This window comes from Stegostoma tigrinum, chromosome 19 (assembly GCF_030684315.1).
Source record: "Stegostoma tigrinum isolate sSteTig4 chromosome 19, sSteTig4.hap1, whole genome shotgun sequence".
Classification (NCBI taxonomy): Eukaryota; Metazoa; Chordata; class Chondrichthyes; order Orectolobiformes; family Stegostomatidae; genus Stegostoma; species Stegostoma tigrinum.
In genome coordinates, this window is record NC_081372.1 from 57,801,617 (window position 1) to 57,821,169 (window position 19,553).

Genomic DNA, 19,553 nt, shown 5'->3' on the forward strand with positions numbered 1-19,553 from the left:
ACACTTGAAGTTTGCAACCACAATAATACCTTAGTGAATCTTTCCAGCATTTTCTGCTGTCTATCAGATGTTCAGCAACAGCAGCATTTTGCTTTTGTTAGAAGATGTAACTGTTTCTAATGACTAAATGTATTTCCTCCACTAAAGAGATGCCTTTGAATTAGCATCTACAGTGGACTAGGATCAAGCCCCTGACTGATTGTAGAGTTACCTGCTGGCCAGAAGACCTTGTCTGTCTGGCACCATTCTCCCTCACCCCTTTTAAGGCTCCAAGAATAGGAGTAGACAATTCAAGCCCTAGAGCCTGCTCTGCCATTTTAATATGATCATGGCTGTTCTCAACTGCACTTTACTGTCTGTTCCCAATAACGCTTTAACCTGTTAAAGCAGGGTCTCTCAAATTTATTCAGCGTCCAGACATCCACTGCACTCGGGTAGTGAATTCCATAGATTCCATTGTCGAGGAAGATCTGCCTACTGAGTCAGTATGGGTGGAAATTAGGAACAGCAAGGGAGTAGTCACCTCGTTAGGGGTTTACTACAGGCCCCCCAATAGCAGCAGGGAGATTGTAGAAAGCATAGGTCGACAGATTTTGGAAAAGTGTGGACGCAGTAGGGTTGTTGTAATGGGTGACTTTAACTTTCCTAATATTGATTGGAACCTCCTTCGAGCAGAAGATTTGAATGGAGCTGTTTTTGTAAGGTGTGTTCAGGAGGGTTTCCTAACGCAGTACGTTGACAGGCCGACGAGGGGAGAGGCCATTCTAGACTTGGTGCTCGGAAACGAGCCGGGGCAGGTATCAGATCTTGTGGTGGGAGAGCATTTTGGTGATAGTGACCATAACACTCTCTCATTCTACATAGCTATGGAGAAGGAGAGGATTAGGCAGAATGGGAGGATATTTAATTGGGGAAGAGGAAACTATGATGCGATTAGACACGAGTTAGGAAGCATGGACTGGGAGCAGTTGTTCCATGGTAAGGGAACTATAGACATGTGGAGATGGTTTAAGGAACAGTTGTTGGGAGTGATGAGTAAATATGTCCCTCTGAGACAGGCAAGACGGGGTAAGATAAAGGAACCTTGGATGACGAGAGCGGTGGAGCTTCTAGTGAAAAGGAAGAAGGTAGCTTACATAAGGTGGAGGAAGCTAGGGTCAAGTTCAGCTAGAGAGGATTACATGCAGGCAAGGAAGGAGCTCAAAAATGGTCTGAGGAGAGCCAGGAGGGGGCACGAGAAAGGCTTGGCAGAAGGAATCCGGGAAAACACAAAGGCATTTTACACTTATGTGAGGAATAAGAGAATGGTCAAAGAAAGAGTAGGGCCGATCAGGGATAGCATAGGGAACTTGTGTGTGGAGCCTGAGGAGGTAGGGGAAGCCCTAAATGAGTTTTTTGCTTCTGTCTTTACGAAAGAAACGACCTGTGTAGTGAATGAAACCTTTGAAGAGCAGGTGTGCATGCTGGAATGGATAGAGATAGAGGAAGCTGATGTACTGAAAATTTTGTCAAACATTAAGATTGACAAGTCGCCAGGCCCGGATCAGATTTGTCCTCGGCTGCTTTGGGAAGCGAGAAATGCAATTGCTTCGCCACTTGCGAAGATCTTTGCATCCTCGCTCTCCACTGGAGTCGTACCTGAGGACTGGAGAGAGGCAAATGTAATTCCTCTCTTCAAGAAAGGAAATAGGGAAATCCCCGGCAATTATAGACCGGTAAGTCTCACGTCTGTCGTCTGCAAGGTGTTAGAAAGGATTCTGAGGGATAAGATTTATGACCATCTGGAAGAGCATGGCTTGATCAAATACAGTCAACACGGCTTTGTGAGGGGTAGGTCATGCCTTACAAACCTTATCGAGTTTTTTGAGGATGTGACTAGTAAGGTTGATGAGGGTCAAGCTGTGGATGTGGTGTATATGGACTTCAGTAAGGCATTTGATAAGGTTCCCCATGGAAGGCTCATTCAGAAGGTCAGGAGGAATGGGATACAGGGGAACTTAGCTGCTTGGATACAGAATTGGCTGGCCAACAGAAGACAGCGAGTGGTAGTAGAAGGAAAATATTCTGCCTGGAAGTCAGTGGTGAGTGGGGTTCCACAGGGCTCTGTCCTTGGGCCTCTACTGTTTGTAATTTTTATTAATGACTTGGACGAGGGAATTGAAGGATGGGTCAGCAAGTTTGCAGACGACACAAAGGTCGGAGGTGTCGTTGACAGTGTAGAGGGCTGTTGTAGGCTGCAGCGGGACATTGACAGGATGCAGAGATGGGCTGAGAGGTGGCAGATGGAGTTCAACCTGGATAAATGCGAGGTGATGCATTTTGGAAGGTCGAATTTGAAAACTGAGTACAGGATTAAGGATAGGATTCTTGGCAGCGTGGAGGAACAGAGGGATCTTGGTGTGCAGATACATAGATCCCTTAAAATGGCCACCCAAGTGGACAGGGTTGTTAAGAAAGCATATGGTGTTTTGGCTTTCATTAACAGGGGGATTGAGTTTAAGAGTCGTGAGATCTTGTTGCAGCTCTATAAAACTTTGGTTAGACCGCACTTGGAATACTGCGTCCAGTTCTGGGCGCCCTATTATAGGAAAGATGTGGATGCTTTGGAGAGGGTTCAGAGGAGGTTTACCAGGATGCTGCCTGGACTGGAGGGCTTATCTTATGAAGAGAGGTTGACTGAGCTCGGTCTCTTTTCATTGGAGAAAAGGAGGAGGAGAGGGGACCTAATTGAGGTATACAAGATAATGAGAGGCATAGATAGAGTCGATAGCCAGAGACTATTTCCCAGGGCAGAAATGGCTAGCACGAGGGGTCATAGTTTTAAGCTGGTTGGTGGAAAGTATAGAGGGGATGTCAGAGGCAGGTTCTTTACGCAGAGAGTTGTGAGAGCATGGAATGCGTTGCCAGCAGCAGTTGTGGAAGCAAGGTCATTGGGGTCATTTAAGAGACTGCTGGACATGCATATGGTCACAGAAATTTGAGGGTGCATCCATGAGGATCAATGGTCGGCACAACATTGTGGGCTGAAGGGCCTGTTCTGTGCTGTACTGTTCTATGTTCTATGTTCTATGTTCTATTCATGACCTTTTTGAACTGCCTAAAACCCTGTCCTCTTCTAGATTGAGCAGATTGCCCCACAAGGGGACTATGTCTACTGTCAACCCTCCTTAGCATTTTATATACCACAATTAAATCTTCTAAACTTGAGAGTATAACCTTTAACTGCTCTTTTTTTGTCATAAGACAAACCTTACATTTGATCTGCAAATTTAGGTCTCTTACATTTCTATCCAGCACTTAAGTCAGTAAAATAGATTGTAAATATGTGGTTTGAGGTCTAAACGCTGTGGCACCTTTTCTAGTTGCAGCAAAATCCCCATTTATTCTGACTCTGACTTTGTTTGTCAATCCTCTATCCAAACTAATATATTACCCCTAACATTGTGTGATCTTGTGTAATAACCTTTCGTGCACATCAAATGAATCCTCGGAGTCCAGATTATACCACATCCACGGGACCCCTGATAATCTACTTTGCTTGTTACATCTGCAAAGAACTTTCTGAATAAAGGTGCTATATTAGCATTTTAGTAATTTGCTAGAAGCTTTCCAGAATCCAAGGGATTTTGGAATATTAAAAGCAATACATCCATTATTTCTGCTGTCACTTCAAGTCCATAGAATGTAGGCCATTAGGCTCTGGGGACTTCTGCTTTTAAGCCCAGTAGTTTGTTCAGTACTTTTCTGAAGCAATTGTGATAGCTTTATGTTCCTCCTTTTGTATAAGCTCTGCATTATCTGTTACTGTTGGGATGGCTTCAGTGTCTTCCAGAGAGGGTGGTGCAGTGGTAACCAGTAATCTGGAGGCTTAGGCTAATGCAATGGACTCCTGTTCAAATCCCAATAGAACAGTTGGTGGAATTTAACAGGTTATAATAAAGGAACCAAGACACCAAGTTAAGACATTTTGAGATTTCAAGAGAGTAAAGGCTGGATGGCCTGTACTGCTAGCCATATTATAGGTAAGGTGATTTGATTTAGGGTAAGGATTGACATGGATTTGAGATATTGTTGCTATAGGAGATTAATGGTTGATAAAAGGGCAATTGGCAACTCAATATTCTAGGGTATTGGATCTTCAAGAGAGGGTGTAAAAGAAGTAGTGTTGCTTTATTAATTAAGGAGCCAGTTACTGCCGTAAGGATAATTTCTCAGAAGATGTTCAAATGAGGCTTTGAGAGCAGCTTAGGAATAAAAGGGTGGGCTGTCTCCTTGGAAACCTATAATATAGCTGCAGCAATCAACAGGCAATAATAGAGCAGATATATAGATAATTCACTGGACTGTATAAAAACAAAAATAGGGCAGTTATGTTACAGGATTTCCTGTGACATTAATTGGGACAACCACAGTGTATAAGGTGTAAGAGGATTGGCTGCTGTGAGAGATAAGGGAGGAAATTACAGGGGCTCTGACTCAAATTTTTAATTCCTCTCTGGCTAAAGAGGATATGCCAGAGGAGTGGATGACAGCTGAAGTGGTTCCACTTTTGAAAGATGTTAGGGAGAAACCAGAAAATTACAGTCCAGGGAAATTTCAATGAATGAAGCAGCTCAGAAAAACAAAGGGATCTTGGCACGATCATCTATAGATTGCTGAAGGTGGCAGGAACAGGTCAATTGGGTACTTAAAGCAGCATATAGGACACGTCTTTATCAGTCATGGCATAGATTATAAAAACGTGGAAATTATGTTGGAGCTATGCAAAACTTTTGTTAGGTCACAGCTGGAGTGTGCAGTTCCAGTCACCACAGTACATGAAGGATGTGATTGCACTGGAGAGGGTGCAGAGGATACTCACCAAGATGTCACCCAGGTTGCAGCATTTTAAGCAACGAAGAGAGGCTGAATAAACTCAGGTGGTTTTCTTTAGAGTAGAGAAGGCTTAGGAAGATCTAATTGAGGTGTATAGGTTTATGAGGTGCACAGACAGGGAGACAGAAAGTGACCATTCTCCTTAGATTAAGGATCAAAAACAAGGCAGCATAATTTTCAAGGTGAAAAGCAAGCGGTTTAGAGATAATGTCAGCATTTTCTTTTCACAGGATTGTGGGAATGTAAACATAGATTGACTTGGAGGGTAGTTGGGCAGGAAAGCTAAGAAACTAAAAATTTATGAGCATATGAAGTGTCATAACATTCAAGGCAATGGGCCAAGTTCTGGAAAGTGGGACTCGTGTAGATATGTTGGTGCGGACTCAGTGGTCTTCTGTGCAGTAGGACTCTATCAGAATTCACATGACACTACGTTATAGTTCCGACAGGTTTATTTAAAATCATTAGCTTTCAGACTTCACCTGATGAAGGAGCAGTGCTCTGAAAGCTCGTTATTTCAAATTAACCTGCTGCACTTATAACCTGGTGTCATGTGACTTGACTGTCAGCCCCAGTCCAACATTGGTACTTCCACATCAAAGGACTTTATGACACTGAAAACCTGAGGCAAAGTATTGATTTGTGTCTCTGCCATTCTGGTGTTCCCCATTACTCCAACCCTGTCCCTGACTGCAGTTATCTAATAGGTCCCCCAGCAGAAGTTCCATAGCATGACACAGTATAAACCAAGAATTACTCAGGGTTTATAAGATACAACAACCAAGGGTGACCAAGTTAATCAAATTGTTAGGGGTAGCCACGAGGGGGAGTTCACAACGTGGAATAAGAGATTGTTTCTTGGAACACGATGTTGCGGAACCAACCAGGAGGCAGGCTGTTCTGGGTTTAGTAATAAGTAATGAGATGGGATAAATTAATTGTCTCATAATAAAGGATCTTCTAGGAAACTACTGAAACAGTTTGAGGATGAGAAATTCCCATAACTCTTACAACAAACTATACTCATTGGTATGTTTGAGAACCTTGTTTTCAGCTGTGAAATGGGCAAAGTATTGAAAAATCTACTTGGGAGGAAGCTTTCCTGAACTTGCATAACTGCACCAAGTGTTCCGATATAAAACAAAATAGCAGCATTGTGGTTCAGTGGGTAGCACTGCTGCCTCTCAATGCTAGGGATCCGGGTTCAATTAATTCTTGGGTGACTGTACGAGTGGAGTTTGCACGTTCTCCCAGTGTCTGCGTGGGTTTCTACCAGGTGCTCTGGTTTCCACCCAGATATGCAGGTCAGGTGGATGATGATTAGGTGCTAAATACAGGGTTACAGGGTTGAGGAGGCCCTTCAGATGGTCAATGCAGACTCGATAGGCAAAACGGCCTCCATCTGCACTGCAGGGATTCTATGACTCTATCAAAAGCAATTACATGGGCATTCTCCGCAAAGCCGATTCCTCTTTCTGCAGCTTACACCCGCCATAGGTGAGATCATGGTAACTCCATGTTAGGAATTTAAGCGGAGGGCATATTTTCCAGCACTGCTCTCTTCCAGATTAGTCTAGCTCATCAAAAAACGTATACCCAATGTAAACACAAGAAAGCAGCATAGTCTAGACCTAACCACTGCTCTGCACCAAACTGGTAAAACTCCACCGTTTGACAGAAGAATTAGATGCACATGAGCAAAAATACTTACTCAACAAGTTGTTGTGAATTTGACAGCACTGATTGGGAACATAGTGTAGTAGATTCAACAGCAAGTTTCAAGAAAGTGAGAATGTTTGTATCATCGATAGCTGCCAGCAAGGTGCTGGAAAATTGGAGGTTGGATAACATGATTATAACAAGATGGTAGGGAAAAGCCAAGGAACTATAAACAGGTGAGCCTGACAGGTAGGCAGGTAGTTGTTGGAGGGGATTCTGATGGTCAGGATTTACATTTATTTGGAAAGGCAAGGACTGATTAGAGGTAGTCAACTTGACTTTGTATGCGGGAAATTGTGTTTCACTAACATGATGCATTTTTTGAAGAAGTATTAGAGGATTGATAAGAGGAGAGTGATGGACGTGATCTACATGGATGTTCAACAAGGTTCCTCATGGTAGATCAAGATAAGATCACATGAAATACAGGGAGAACTAGCAATCTGAATACAGAACTGGCTCAAATAGGAGACAGAGGATGGTGATGGTGGGTTGTTTTTCAGATTGGAGGCCTGTGACCAGTGATGTGCCACTGGGTTCAGTGCTGGGTCCACAGCATTTCATCATTTATGTAAATGATTTGAATGTGATCATAGGAGGTATGGTTAGTAAGTTTGCAGCTGACACCAACATTGGAGGTGTAGTGGACAGAGAAGGAGTTAACCTGAGAACAATGGGGTCTTGATTAGATGGACCAACAGGCTGAGTAATGGCAGATGGAGTTTAATGTAGAGAAATGTTAGGTGCTGCATTTTGCAAAGGCAAATTAGGGTAGGATTTATACACTTAATGGTAAGATCCTGGCGAGTGTTGCTGAACAAAGAGATTTGAGAGTATAGATTCACAGTTCCTGGAAAGTAGTCCCCGGTAGACAGGATAGCGAAGGCAACATATGGTAACGCAGTGACCCATAAAGGCAAGCATGAGTATAGGAGTTGGGACGTCATGTTGCGGCTGTATAGGACATTGGTTAAGCCAATACTGGAATACTACATGCAATTCTGGTCTCCGTGCCATTGGAGAGATGTTGTGAAACTTGAAAAAGTTCAGAAAAGATTTACAAGGATGTTGCCAGGGTTGGAACGTTTGAGTTTTCGGGGTTTGCTGAATAGGCTGGGGCTATTTTCCCTGGAGTGTCGAAGGCTGAGGAGTGACCTTATAGAGGTTTATAAAATCATAAGGGGCATGAATAGGATAAATAGACAAGGTCTTTTCCACAGGGTTGAGTCGTCAAAACTTAAGGGCACAGGTTTATGATGAGAGGGGAAAGATTTAAAAGGGACCCAAGGGGCAACTTTTTCACACAGAAGGGTGGTGCCTATATGGAATGAGCTGCCAAAGGAAGTGGACGAGGCTGGTACAATTACATTTAAAACTCATCTGGATGGGTACGTGAATAGGAAGTGTTTAGGAGGATATGGGCCAAATGTGGCAAATGGGACTAGATTAATTTAGGATATCTGATTGGCATAGGCGAATTGGACCGAAGGGTCTGTTTCCATGCTCAATGACTCTTTACTGCACTGTGGGGAGAGTTTGCAACCCAGAGACAGAGCAATCAGGTCTCCTGCTCCCGACCAGATGCTACTTGTTACACGTGGCTTGTGTTACAAAATTGTGCGGATTGATCATGAACAGAAGGCAAGAAGCTAGAACTTGTTTGTTTAAAAAAAAAAGGCAAAACAGAGAAAGTGGATTCAATAGCAAGTTTCAAGAGAGTAAAAATGTTTGTATCATTGATAGCAACCTGCGAGGTGCTGGAAAACCAGAGGTTGGATGACATGGTGCTACTAATTAAGATAGCAAGGAAAAACCAGAGAACTATACCTCTGTCAGGCTCACCTATCTAAAGTGCTTTTCTAATCTTAGAGATTTACACAGAAATTGGGTCGCATGCAGATTACAGACAGTTCTAAATATTGAAACACGTATCAATCGGCTGTGTGATTGAAAACCTTGGGCTTGTTTTGATGTTATGGCAACTAATGTGAACCAGCCAATTAACTTAAACCAAGTACTTAGAAATTGAAAACCAACTGAAATTAAATCTGGAAGTGTTGACAACCGGGGACCAATCCTAGTATAAGAAATGGACGGATCAAGGGTACGAAGAAAAAAGGCATTTGGAAAATCGGCAGAGACCCAACTGCCATCTGAAGGGGTGACAGTAAATCTCCCATCTGAGGAATAAATACCCAGCTCATCACTAAGCTCTCTAAAAAAGGCACCACGGCACTTCTAAGAATCCTCACAGAAGGAATTACAGAGAAAATATCCCTGACAGCAGGATCAGCAGAAGAAAGGCTGCAGAGATGGTGCAGAAGGCAGTGCATTCCAGAAGACACATTCTGCGTGAACTTTGAAAGGCTAAGTTTGAATTTATTGTTTTCTTATTAGTTGGATTTATGCAAGTGGGACCTGTGTTTATTGGAACAGCATACCAGTAGAATTTAGTTGAGTTAGGGAATAGTAAGTAATGGGGTGGGGGTGGTGGGTGGGGGGGAGAAATTGTTCAGTTTGTTAGTAATTCTGTTAATTTGTTCACTGTTAGGGATAAATAAATAAGTTGTTACTTGTAAAGTGAGTATCTGGGATTCCTTTCATTTAACTCCTTTAACTGATTACGAGGGGCAAGATGAGGTTCCTGGGTGTTTCAGGTTTAATTATTAGAAGGGAATCTCTATTCCTGCCATAACAGATTGGGGATGATGTTTCAGTTTAATTATTAGAGAGGATTGACCTTTAACCTCCCCTTTGTAAAATTTGTTTGAGATGCTTTCTTCAGCAAATCGTTCATCAACAGAATCAGAAAGGAAAGGCAAAATCAAACATCAGAAGGCAGTGCTCTAGTGTTTTAAAAACAAGTCATTTTAATTTAAATTTTAAGACATTGTGTAAAGTAGTTTGCTTCTAATGTGGTGTGAGCAGCAAACTAAAAGGGAATGATTACAGTGAATAATAGTGACCAGTAGTCACACCTTCAACATCCACGCATGACAGCGGAAAACCTTAAAATAATTCTGATGCATTCAAGAAACATAGACACCTATGTGCCACAAAACCTTTCCCAAATGATCACTTCACATCATCGTCAAAATGGCCAAAGTCTTGCTTTTCACTCCTGCAGAGAAGCAGTGGCAGCATCAACTTCAGTTCAAAAAGCCGGTAAAATTCTCCTTTTACCATCAAGACAGTGCCAGAATGCAGGGAGCCCAAAGAGAGGCTTTGGATGGCACTGGCCTGACGCCAACATCGGATGCGGCCGCCCCACTCAAGCATCACGCCACTACTTCAGCAGGTAACAAAAATTTTTTAAAATTTGGTATAAATAAAATGTCAGTCAGCCTTCAGTTTCAGGAAACCTCAGCTCCATTGCCTAGGTTATCCCAGCAGCTTCCAGTGGAGGGTGTAGTTTTTATGTTGAGGGTGTTGCCCACCATTTCCTTTGATTTTGAGCTGTAGTAAGCCATTGGCATTCCCAGAACAAGCAGCGGCTTCCTTGCAGGCTACTGTAACCCCATTCCTCCCCTGGAATCCAAGCGACTTGGCTTTTCTTCTGTTCTATTCAGTCATGTCAGACAGGATACATCTTACATTAACACCACAGCACAGCGAAGGGGGCTGTTATGTTTGTGGGTTTTTGCCGATATGGCACAGAGCCATGTCACTGAATAGAGATCTTCACTGTATAAGCTGCTGGTCAGCGCCTGCACTCCAGGTTATAATATTCCTGAATTAAAAAGTTAGCTTTACTTACTGTTGTAGTTCATTTACTTGCAGATAATCTCCGTTTCTGTCACAGCACCTGCATGAATGCTTTGTAATTGTAAACTGAGTACACATACACAATACGCAATGTACAAACAGCTGAGAGTTCCAACACAAGGAGTAAGCTGAGATCTATCTGTGCAGCTTTCATGGCCATGCCAGTCTGCTAAGATATTCTTCCAATATAATGGCTGTTGATCAATGCTTGCCTCTTAATGCAGTCTCATTGCTGTTAACTTCTCCGGGCAAAGAATGCAGCAATGGCCAATGTAGCACCCACAGCTGTCAGTGCCATAAACCATTTTACAAAGGACTCCTGCAACTGACGGTTACGAGCAGCAGCGTTATTTCCATACAGTTGCACAAAAGCATCCTGGAAAAGGAAGGAAACAGCACAAGTTACTTGTCAGCAAATAGCAGTAAAAGCTCAACGATTCCATGACCCTCTATTTCAAACCTTACAAAAAAAGCCAAAGCCAAAGTGGAGTTCCCAATATAGGGGCCAAAAACTGTATCAGACCCATATAAAGGGCAAAAGATCCCAGGTACAATTGTTACTCTGCATTAGGTCAGCCAGTCACAGCCAAATTAACAGTGGAACCATGATGGATTTAATGAGCTTAGTGTTGGGTAATGGGTAATGCTGTTAAAGCTGCATGCATTAACAGGATAGGTCAGAGTCAGCATGGATTTATGAAGGGGCAATCGTGCTTGACTAATCTTCTGGAATTTTTTGAGGATGTAACTATGAAGCTGGACATGGGAGAGCCAGTGGATGTCGTGTACCTGGACTTTTAGAAAGCCTTTGACAAAGTCCTGCATAGGAGATTAGTGAGCAAAATTAGGGCACATGGTATTGGGGGCAAAATACTAACTTGGATTGAAAATTGGCTGGCTGACAAGAAGCAAAGAGTAGTGATAAATGGATCCCTTTTGGAATGGCAGGCAGTGACCAGTGGGGTATCACAAGGTTCGGTGCTGGGACCGCAGCTGTTTACAATATACATTAATGATATAGATGAAGGCATTAAAAGTAATATTAGCAAATTTGCTGATGACACAAAGTTGGGTGGCAGTGTGAACTGAGAGGAGGATGTTATGAGAATACAGGGTGACTTGGACAGGCTAGAGTGGATGGACGCATGGCAGATGCAGTTTAATGTGGATAAATGTTTGGTTATCCACTTTGGTGGAAAGAACAGGAAGGCAGATTACTATCTCAATGGAGTCAAGTTGGGTAAAGGGGAAGTACAATGAGATCTGGGTGTTCTTGTACATCAGTCAATGAAAGCAAGCATGCAGGTACAGCAGGCAGTGAAGAAAGATAATAACATGCTCGCCTTCATAACAAGAGGAATTGAGTATAGGAGCAAAGAGCTCCTTCTGCAGCTGTACAGGGCCCTGGTGAGACTGCACCTGGAGTATTGTGTGCAGTTTTGGTCTCCAAATTTGAGGAAGGACATTCTTACTATTGAGGGAGTGCAGTGTAGGTTCACGAGGTCAATTACCAGAATGGCGGGACTATCGTATGTTGAAAGATTGGAGTGGCTGGGCTTGTATACACTTGAGTTTAGAAGGATGAGGGGGAATCTGATTGAGACGTATAAGATTATTAAGGGACTGGTCAATCTGGAGGCAGGAAGCATGTTTCCGCTGATGGGGGAGTCCAGAACCAGAGGACACAGTTTAAAAATAAGGGGTAGGCCATTTAGAACAGAGTTGAGGAAAAAACTTCTTCACCCAGAGAGTGGTGGATACATGGAATGCTCTGCCCCAGAAGGCAGTGGAGGCCAAGTCTCTGGATACGTTCAAGAAAGAGATGGATAGAGCTCTTAAAGAGAGTGGAATCAAGGGTTATGGGGATAAGGCAGGAACAGGATACTGACTGTGGATGATCAGCCATGATCATAATGAATGGTGGTACTGGCTCGAAGGGCCGAATGGCCTACTCCTGCACCTATTGTCTATTGTCTTCTGGAAATAACAACATAGTTTCCTAAGATAACAAAGTGTAGGGCTGGATGAACACAGCAGGCCAAGCAGCATCTTAGGAGCACAAAAGCTGACGTTTTGGGCCTAGACCCTTGGTCTGCTGTGTTCATCCAGCCCCACACATTGTTATCTTGGATTCTCCAGCATCTGCAGTTCCCATTATCTCTGTACATAGTTTCCTAAGCCAGTTCAGAGGGGATGAGGAGCCTCCTTGTAGTGGGGGCCTGGAAACATGTGCAAGACAGAACAGGTAAAGCACTGAGGGACATTACCCAGCTAATTAGGTTTACACAACAATCTGGAAGCGTTCAAAGTAATTTTTCTGATGCCACTAATTTTCTACATATGTATTATTTAACTCAACATCACATATGGAGGCGCAGTGTCTGTGAATTAGTAATCCAGGGGCACTGGCTAATTCTCCAGGAACATGGGCTCAAATGTGACCACGGCAGCTGGAAGAGTTTAAACGCCAACAACATCCACATCTCTCAAAAGGAAAGAATAAAAAGGGTGGAGTCTGAACAACATCCAAGGTGCTCGTCTGGTACTAAAGCCACTATCCTACTTTATTCCTCCTTTGCCCATTATTACTACAGAGCTTGGCCAGAGGGACCCAATTATAGACCAGGGAGCTACTCTAGAATTGTTTTATAGTTTTCCTTAAAACGCACTGGGTCAATGTAGGCTGTGATGTCCTCCAGTTAAATTAGCAGCCAGTGCTAGCTTCATACATAATAATGACCTTTAGTTAAGCATGAAGGCTGCAAGCAGCTCCAGAACTGTATCCCAGAGGGTCTAATTTGCAATCACAAGATGCTAAACAGGAAAGTGTATATTACTGTTATAATAGCAAGAATCAACATAGAATAAGCAGGGTTATTGTACCCAAAATATTAATTCTGCTTTCTCTCCATAGATGCTGCCAGTTCTAAAGTTTCTCCAGCAATTTCTGTTTTTATTTAAGCACAGAGTGAGCCTTGGTACTGCCAAATCATTTCTTCAAAGTAAAAGGAAAATCAATAAACTGCAGTGAAATAGCTTGAGCAAATGATCGTAAACAGCAAACTCAGCTACATAGAGTTATACTCTGAACTTAGCTAGTGTGTGGCTCTGTCTGTTGTGGTTTGGGTTACCTTGCAGGATTTTAAATGTGTCCACATGACAAGGGCAGTCTAAACTCCCAAAAATTTAGAACTCGCACCTTAATATACATATATAAAACGAGGGATTTATTTTTAAGATGAGAGGAAAATGATGTAAAAGTGACCTGAGGGTTTCTGTCTCACACTTAGTTCTTTGCAAGTTGTGTCATAGGTAGTCAGGGTGGTTAAGAAAGCATTTAGCACTCTAGCCTTCAATGCTTAAACCATCGAGTACAGGAGTTGGCATTTCTTGTTGGTGGGGCCACTTTTGGAGTACTGTGTACAGTTCTTGTTGCCCTGCTATATGAAGGACATTTTAATTTGGAGGGGTTCAGAAAAAATTTACAAGGGGCTTTTTGGGAATTAGAGGGTTTGCGTTATGAGGAGACGCTGGATAGGCTGTGACTCTTTTGACTGGAGCGTCAGAGGTTAAGGGATGATGTTAGAGGTTTATAAAATCATGAAGTCTATGGATAAGGTGAACAGCAAAGGTCTTCTCCCTAAGATGGCAGATTTCAAAACTAGGGATTTATTTTTAAGGTGAGAGGAAAATGATGTAAAAGTGACCTGGGGGGCAACTTTTTCACATAGAGGGTGGTTTGTATTTGGAATGGTGATAGGTCTCATTGCAAGGGTAAGTTGTAGATCCAGGTACAGTTGCAACATTGAAAGTACATTGGACAGGAACTTGAATGGGAAAGGTTGAGAGGGATATTGGGCCAAATGCAGGAATGTGGGACTAATTTAGTTTGGGAAACTTGTTTCCATGCTGAATGACTCTGATCGTATGACAGCTGAACCATCAAGGTGGCCAATTTGTCAAGTTTGGAGGTTGTTCAAAAATGAATTCTCTTCAATATATATTGGGTACGATGTGATGTAATAAAGCTCACAAAGGATGCACGAAGATCAGGGGACAGTGCAGAGCTCATGGGACATCTAATGTGTGCGGGCTGAAGTCTGATTACCTGGGTTTGCAGAAGACCAGGTTAGATTGAGGAGGAAGCTGGTAGAACAGTGGTTTTTTTGATTTCACACCTCACTCTGGTAACATATATCACTCAATTTGATAAACTCGTGAGACAGCACCAGAAGAGATACCTGTCGGTATCAAAAGCTGTCGGATTATTGTGAAAGCCTAACTAACTGGCTGGTGTCCCTCAGGCATTCTACTTGCTCTGTCCCACAGTGCTTGGGTAATAAAAGTAGTATAATGCAGATTCCAAAAATCTGAGATAAAAACCAAAGTGCTGGAGAAACTGAACAGGCTTGGAGTAGCTATGGGTTTCAAGTTCGATTTGACTTAAATTACTTGGCCGTTACTAATCCCCTCTGAAATGACTTAGGAAACTGCTAAGTTATTTCCCAGCAGACAAATAATGCAACCTTACCAGCATTACCCGTACCGTGAAAGCAAATTAATTAAAATTATGGAATTCCTATTATTCCCCTGGTTGTGAATGAATTAGATTAACCAGAGCAAGGATGGAGGGGGATTTTACTTTGATTACAGCTTCTATTATAGAACAAAAATACTTATTATATGACTAATGCATGAATACAAACTTGTAGTTGGACAACACACTCCAGCCTGAATCACAAGGAATCATTAATTGAGTTTAAGACATTTCCTAATTGCACAATTACTAAACAGAATGAATGGACACATGTACTTGTATTTTTTACGCAGTATGTTACACAATATGAAGAAACAGTCTTTCGTCAATCTTCACTGACACAAAGCTAGAGGTGACAGTTAGGACACATGAACGTAATCCAAGTTTCAACTCTGAAAACCAATAGTTATAGAAATTAATGCTGGAGTTCTAGTACAGCTTTGTGCTCTCCACACGCACAATTAAGATCATAAATCATACAAGGTACGGGCCATAACAGTGAGCAAGATGTTCGGATAGTAACTCTAAAGGCCAAAATCAATGTGAACTTTGAACTTCTGGCACCGAATCCAAATGAGACAAATCAGCCTGTTTGTTTACAATCCAACCCAGTCTATTTGAGAGGCTGCAGGATCATTGAGCAGCCTTCTTACCTTAATTCATCTTAATTTAATTGAAAGCACTGTTCCCCATCTACCCCCTGCCAAGTCAGGTAGGAGTCCAAACTCCAACTGATAACAATCTTGATTGGGCAAGCAATACTATACGATGCATTTTTAGAGAAGCTGTGAGGCTGAAATAAAAGCTGAAGTTGCTGGAGAAACTCAGCAGGTTTGGCTGCAACTTTGGATAGGTTGTGGAGGTGCCAGTGTTGGACTGGGGGTGGACAGGGTCAAAAATCACACAACACCAGGATATAGTCGAACAGGATTATTTGAAAGCACAAGCTTTTGGAGTCTGGCTCCTTCTTCAGTGTTAGTGAGAGAGGTGGCACCAAACACAGTTTATAAACAAATGATCAAAGAGTCACACAACTGATGAGGATGTATTAAACAAATCTAAGAAGCTGCTAAATCTTTAATCAGTTGCAAGGTTTTTATTGATTAATATGTATGTTTAAATCCCCAAATTTCTTTCAAGTCACTGCCCTGAGAGAACTAAAGGTTTTATCAATTTAAAGAAGTGATGACATTTCTGGTCAGACGATGCATATTGGATGTGAGGCCTGTTGAGAATCTGTTTGTGTTTTCGTTTGGAGTCAGAATGGCTTTATTTTTAAAGCAGGAATTTATATAACACCACATTGACTGACTGTCTATAAATTATGTGATTTTTGAACTAAATAGAAGGCATCGGTAAATACAAATTCAAACCTTAGATTTACATTGGGGTGTATGTATTTATGAGGGAGAGAAAATGTGTATGTGTTGGGAGGTGGGGAAAACAGAGAGACACCCACACAGAGAGCGGGGGCGAGAGAGAGAGAGAGAGAGAGAGAGAGAGAGAGAGAGAGAGAGAGAGAGAGAGAGAGAGAGAGAGAGAAAGAGAGAGAGAGAGCGGGGGCGAGGGAGAGCGAGCGCGCGAGCGGGGGCGAGGGGGGGCGAGGGAGAGCGAGCGCGCGAGCGGGGGCGAGGGAGAGCGAGCGCGAGCGAGCGGGGGCGAGGGAGAGCGAGCGGGGGCGAGGGAGAGCGAGCGGGGGCGAGGGAGAGCGAGCGGGGGCGAGGGAGAGCGAGCGGGGGCGAGGGAGAGCGAGCGAGCGAGCGGGGGCGAGGGAGAGGGAGGGAGGGAGGGAGGGAGGGAGGGAGGGAGGGAGGGAGAGAGAGAGAGAGAGAGAGAGAGAGAGAGGGGGCGAGGGAGAGGGGGCGAGGGAGAGTGAGGGCGAGGGGGGGCGAGGGGGGGCGAGGGGGGGCGAGGGCGAGGGGGGGGCGAGGGGGGGGGCGAGGGGGGGCGAGGGGGGGGCGAGGGGGGGGCGAGGGGGGGGCGAGGGGGGGGGCGAGGGGGGGGGCGAGGGGGGGGGCGAGGGGGGGGGCGAGGGGGGGGGCGAGGGGGGGGGCGAGGGGGGGGGCGAGGGGGGGGGCGAGGGGGGGGGCGAGGGGGGGGGGCGAGGGGGGGGCGAGGGGGGGGGCGAGGGGGGGGGCGAGGGGGGGGGAGGGGGGGGGCGAGGGGGGGGGGCGAGGGGGGGGGCGAGGGGGGGGGCGAGGGGGGGGCGAGGGGGGGGCGAGGGGGGGGGGCGAGGGGGGGGGGCGAGGGGGGGGGGCGAGGGGGGGGGGCGAGGGGGGGGGGCGAGGGGGGGGGGCGAGGGGGGGGGGCGAGGGGGGGGGGCGAGGGGGGGGGGCGAGGGGGGGGGGGCGAGGGGGGGGGGGCGAGGGGGGGGGGGCGAGGGGGGGGGGGCGAGGGGGGGGGGGCGAGGGGGGGGGCGAGGGGGGGGGGCGAGGGGGGGCAGCGAGGGGGGGGGCGAGGGGAGGGCGAGCGAAGGGGCGGGGGAGGGCGAGCGAAGGGGCGAGCGTGAGAGAGAGGGGGCGAGCGTGAGAGAGTGAGTGAGTGCGAGAGCGCAAGAGCGCATGTATAGAGTGTATAGTCTGATTTGACAAAGCAGAGTTTAATGTTTTGGGTCTAGTGACACTGCTTCAGAATGCTGAACTGTCTGCTCAGCTGCATAAAAGAGGAAAGGCTGCCATATCCTGGCCAACATTCGACCCCAACCACTCAACTCAAACACATTGTCTTGTCAGCTTCCCTCTGTTTGTGCTACATACAGGAACAGCACATTGTACAAACTGGTAACTGCTTCTGCATCAAAACAGCTGATACAACTTCAAAGGTAAACCATCAGCTCGAGATTAACGCTTCTGCTATTGATACTTTTAATCAAACAGTCTGGGGCCAGTGGGACTTTAATCCAGGGCTTCTGACCCTGAGGACGGAGCACTACCACTTGTGTGACAAAAATCCTAAATTTTTCCTGTATAAAGATTTGCCAAATTTCTCTAATTCAGGAGGAATGATAAACACCCCATTTTTACCAGGCAGCAGTCAACGTTTCGTGTATTACCCTTCTTTAGTCCTGAAAAAGGATAATACCTGAAACGTTGACTGCTCCTTTCCTCCAGATGTTTCCTGGCTTTCTGTGTTCTTCCAGCCTCCTGTTTATCTACCTTCGATTCCAGCATTTGCAGGTTATTTTTTTGTCTCTAACCCTGCTCTTATCAACAGACAAACAAACATACAGCCCTGTTACTCACTGGTCATACCAAAATTCCTGACAACCACACACAGCACCCTTACAATGCCCCACTTTATACATTCTGCTTCAACACTAACAGTCCCCACACATTGAACCTCCACTGCACCACACATTATTCATCACTTAGTCAACAACCAATCTCAACCCTAACTTCCAGGGATTGTGATAAATACACTCATCTCAAGAATGCATGTGAAGGGGTTATAAGTTCATAAAAGAAGCTTAACACGTGCTAGGTGAAAGCAGCCTGTTTGACTGGCACTCCAGCCGCAACCATCCATACACACTCCCTCTACGACCAGTGCACAGCAGCAGCAGTGTATATCATCTACAAGATGCATTGTAGAAATTCACCAAGGCTCCTAAGACTCCACCTTCCAAACCCATAACTGCTTTCATCTAGAAGGACAAGGGAAACAGATACGTGGGAACACCACAACTTACAAGTTCCCCTCCAGTCACACACCATTCTGGCATGGAAATATATCACTGCTCCATCAGTGTTGCTGGGTCAAAATCATGGAACTCCCTTCCTAAGAGCATGTGGGTGTTCCTACACTTCCAAAGGACTGTAGCAGTCCAAGTCAGTTCACCACTACCTTCCCTTAGGGCAATCAGGAAAGGACAATAAATGCATTCATTGTTGAAAGAATAAAACCACAAGGCAGCCTTGGACACACACAGTCACAGACATGCTTCCTACAAGGGTCACTACACTAATCAGCTGGAAACCTAGACCATTTTCTTCAGGATAAGTATTTGCAAATTCCAGCTCCCTGACTTGTCATCAGACCTCAGACTAGCTGTGAGGTTATATTTTTTTGGAGAATGTTGAATTGGCTGGGCCTCTTGCCGAGAAAGAAGACTGGAGTGGTGACCTAAAACCTGTTGTTATGCTTTGCTGGGTTGCTCACTAGAAACCAAATCCCACTATTCTAAGAATCATCACAAAGATTTTAACAAATACACAGAATTTTAGGCCTCGGATGACAAAATACAGTCCAGGTTTCTGCACTTAACAGGATTACTATGATAATAAAATGTGAGGCTGGATGAACACAGCAGGCCAAGCAGCATCTCAGGAGCACAAAAGCTGACGTTTCGGGCCTAGACCCTTCATCAGAGAGGGGGATGGGGGGAGGGAACTGGAATAAATAGGGAGAGAGGGGGAGGCGGACCGAAGATGGAGAGTAAAGAAGATAGGTGGAGAGGGTGTAGGTGGGGAGGTAGGGAGGGGATAGGTCAGTCCAGGGAAGACGGACAGGTCAAGGAGGTGGGATGAGGTTAGTAGGTAGCTGGGGGTGCGGCTTGGGGTGGGAGGAAGGGATGGGTGAGAGGAAGAACCGGTTAGGGAGGCAGAGACAGGTTGGACTGGTTTTGGGATGCAGTGGGTGGGGGGGAAGAGCTGGGCTG

General features: G+C 44.9%; 1 protein-coding gene across 1 annotated transcript in view; it reads right to left on the reverse strand.

Annotated features, from left to right (window-relative positions):
• Nucleotides 1–9,441: 9,441 nt before the first annotated feature.
• The window catches only part of bcl2l1 (BCL2 like 1), a 40,525-nt gene continuing 30,413 nt past the window's right edge, over nt 9,442–19,553 (reverse strand). Inside the window, exon 2 of the mRNA XM_048550072.2 lies at nt 9,442–10,735. Within this exon, the coding sequence (XP_048406029.1) occupies nt 10,595–10,735 (141 nt within the window). The 3' untranslated portion in view covers nt 9,442–10,594. The remainder of the gene's footprint in view (nt 10,736–19,553) is intronic.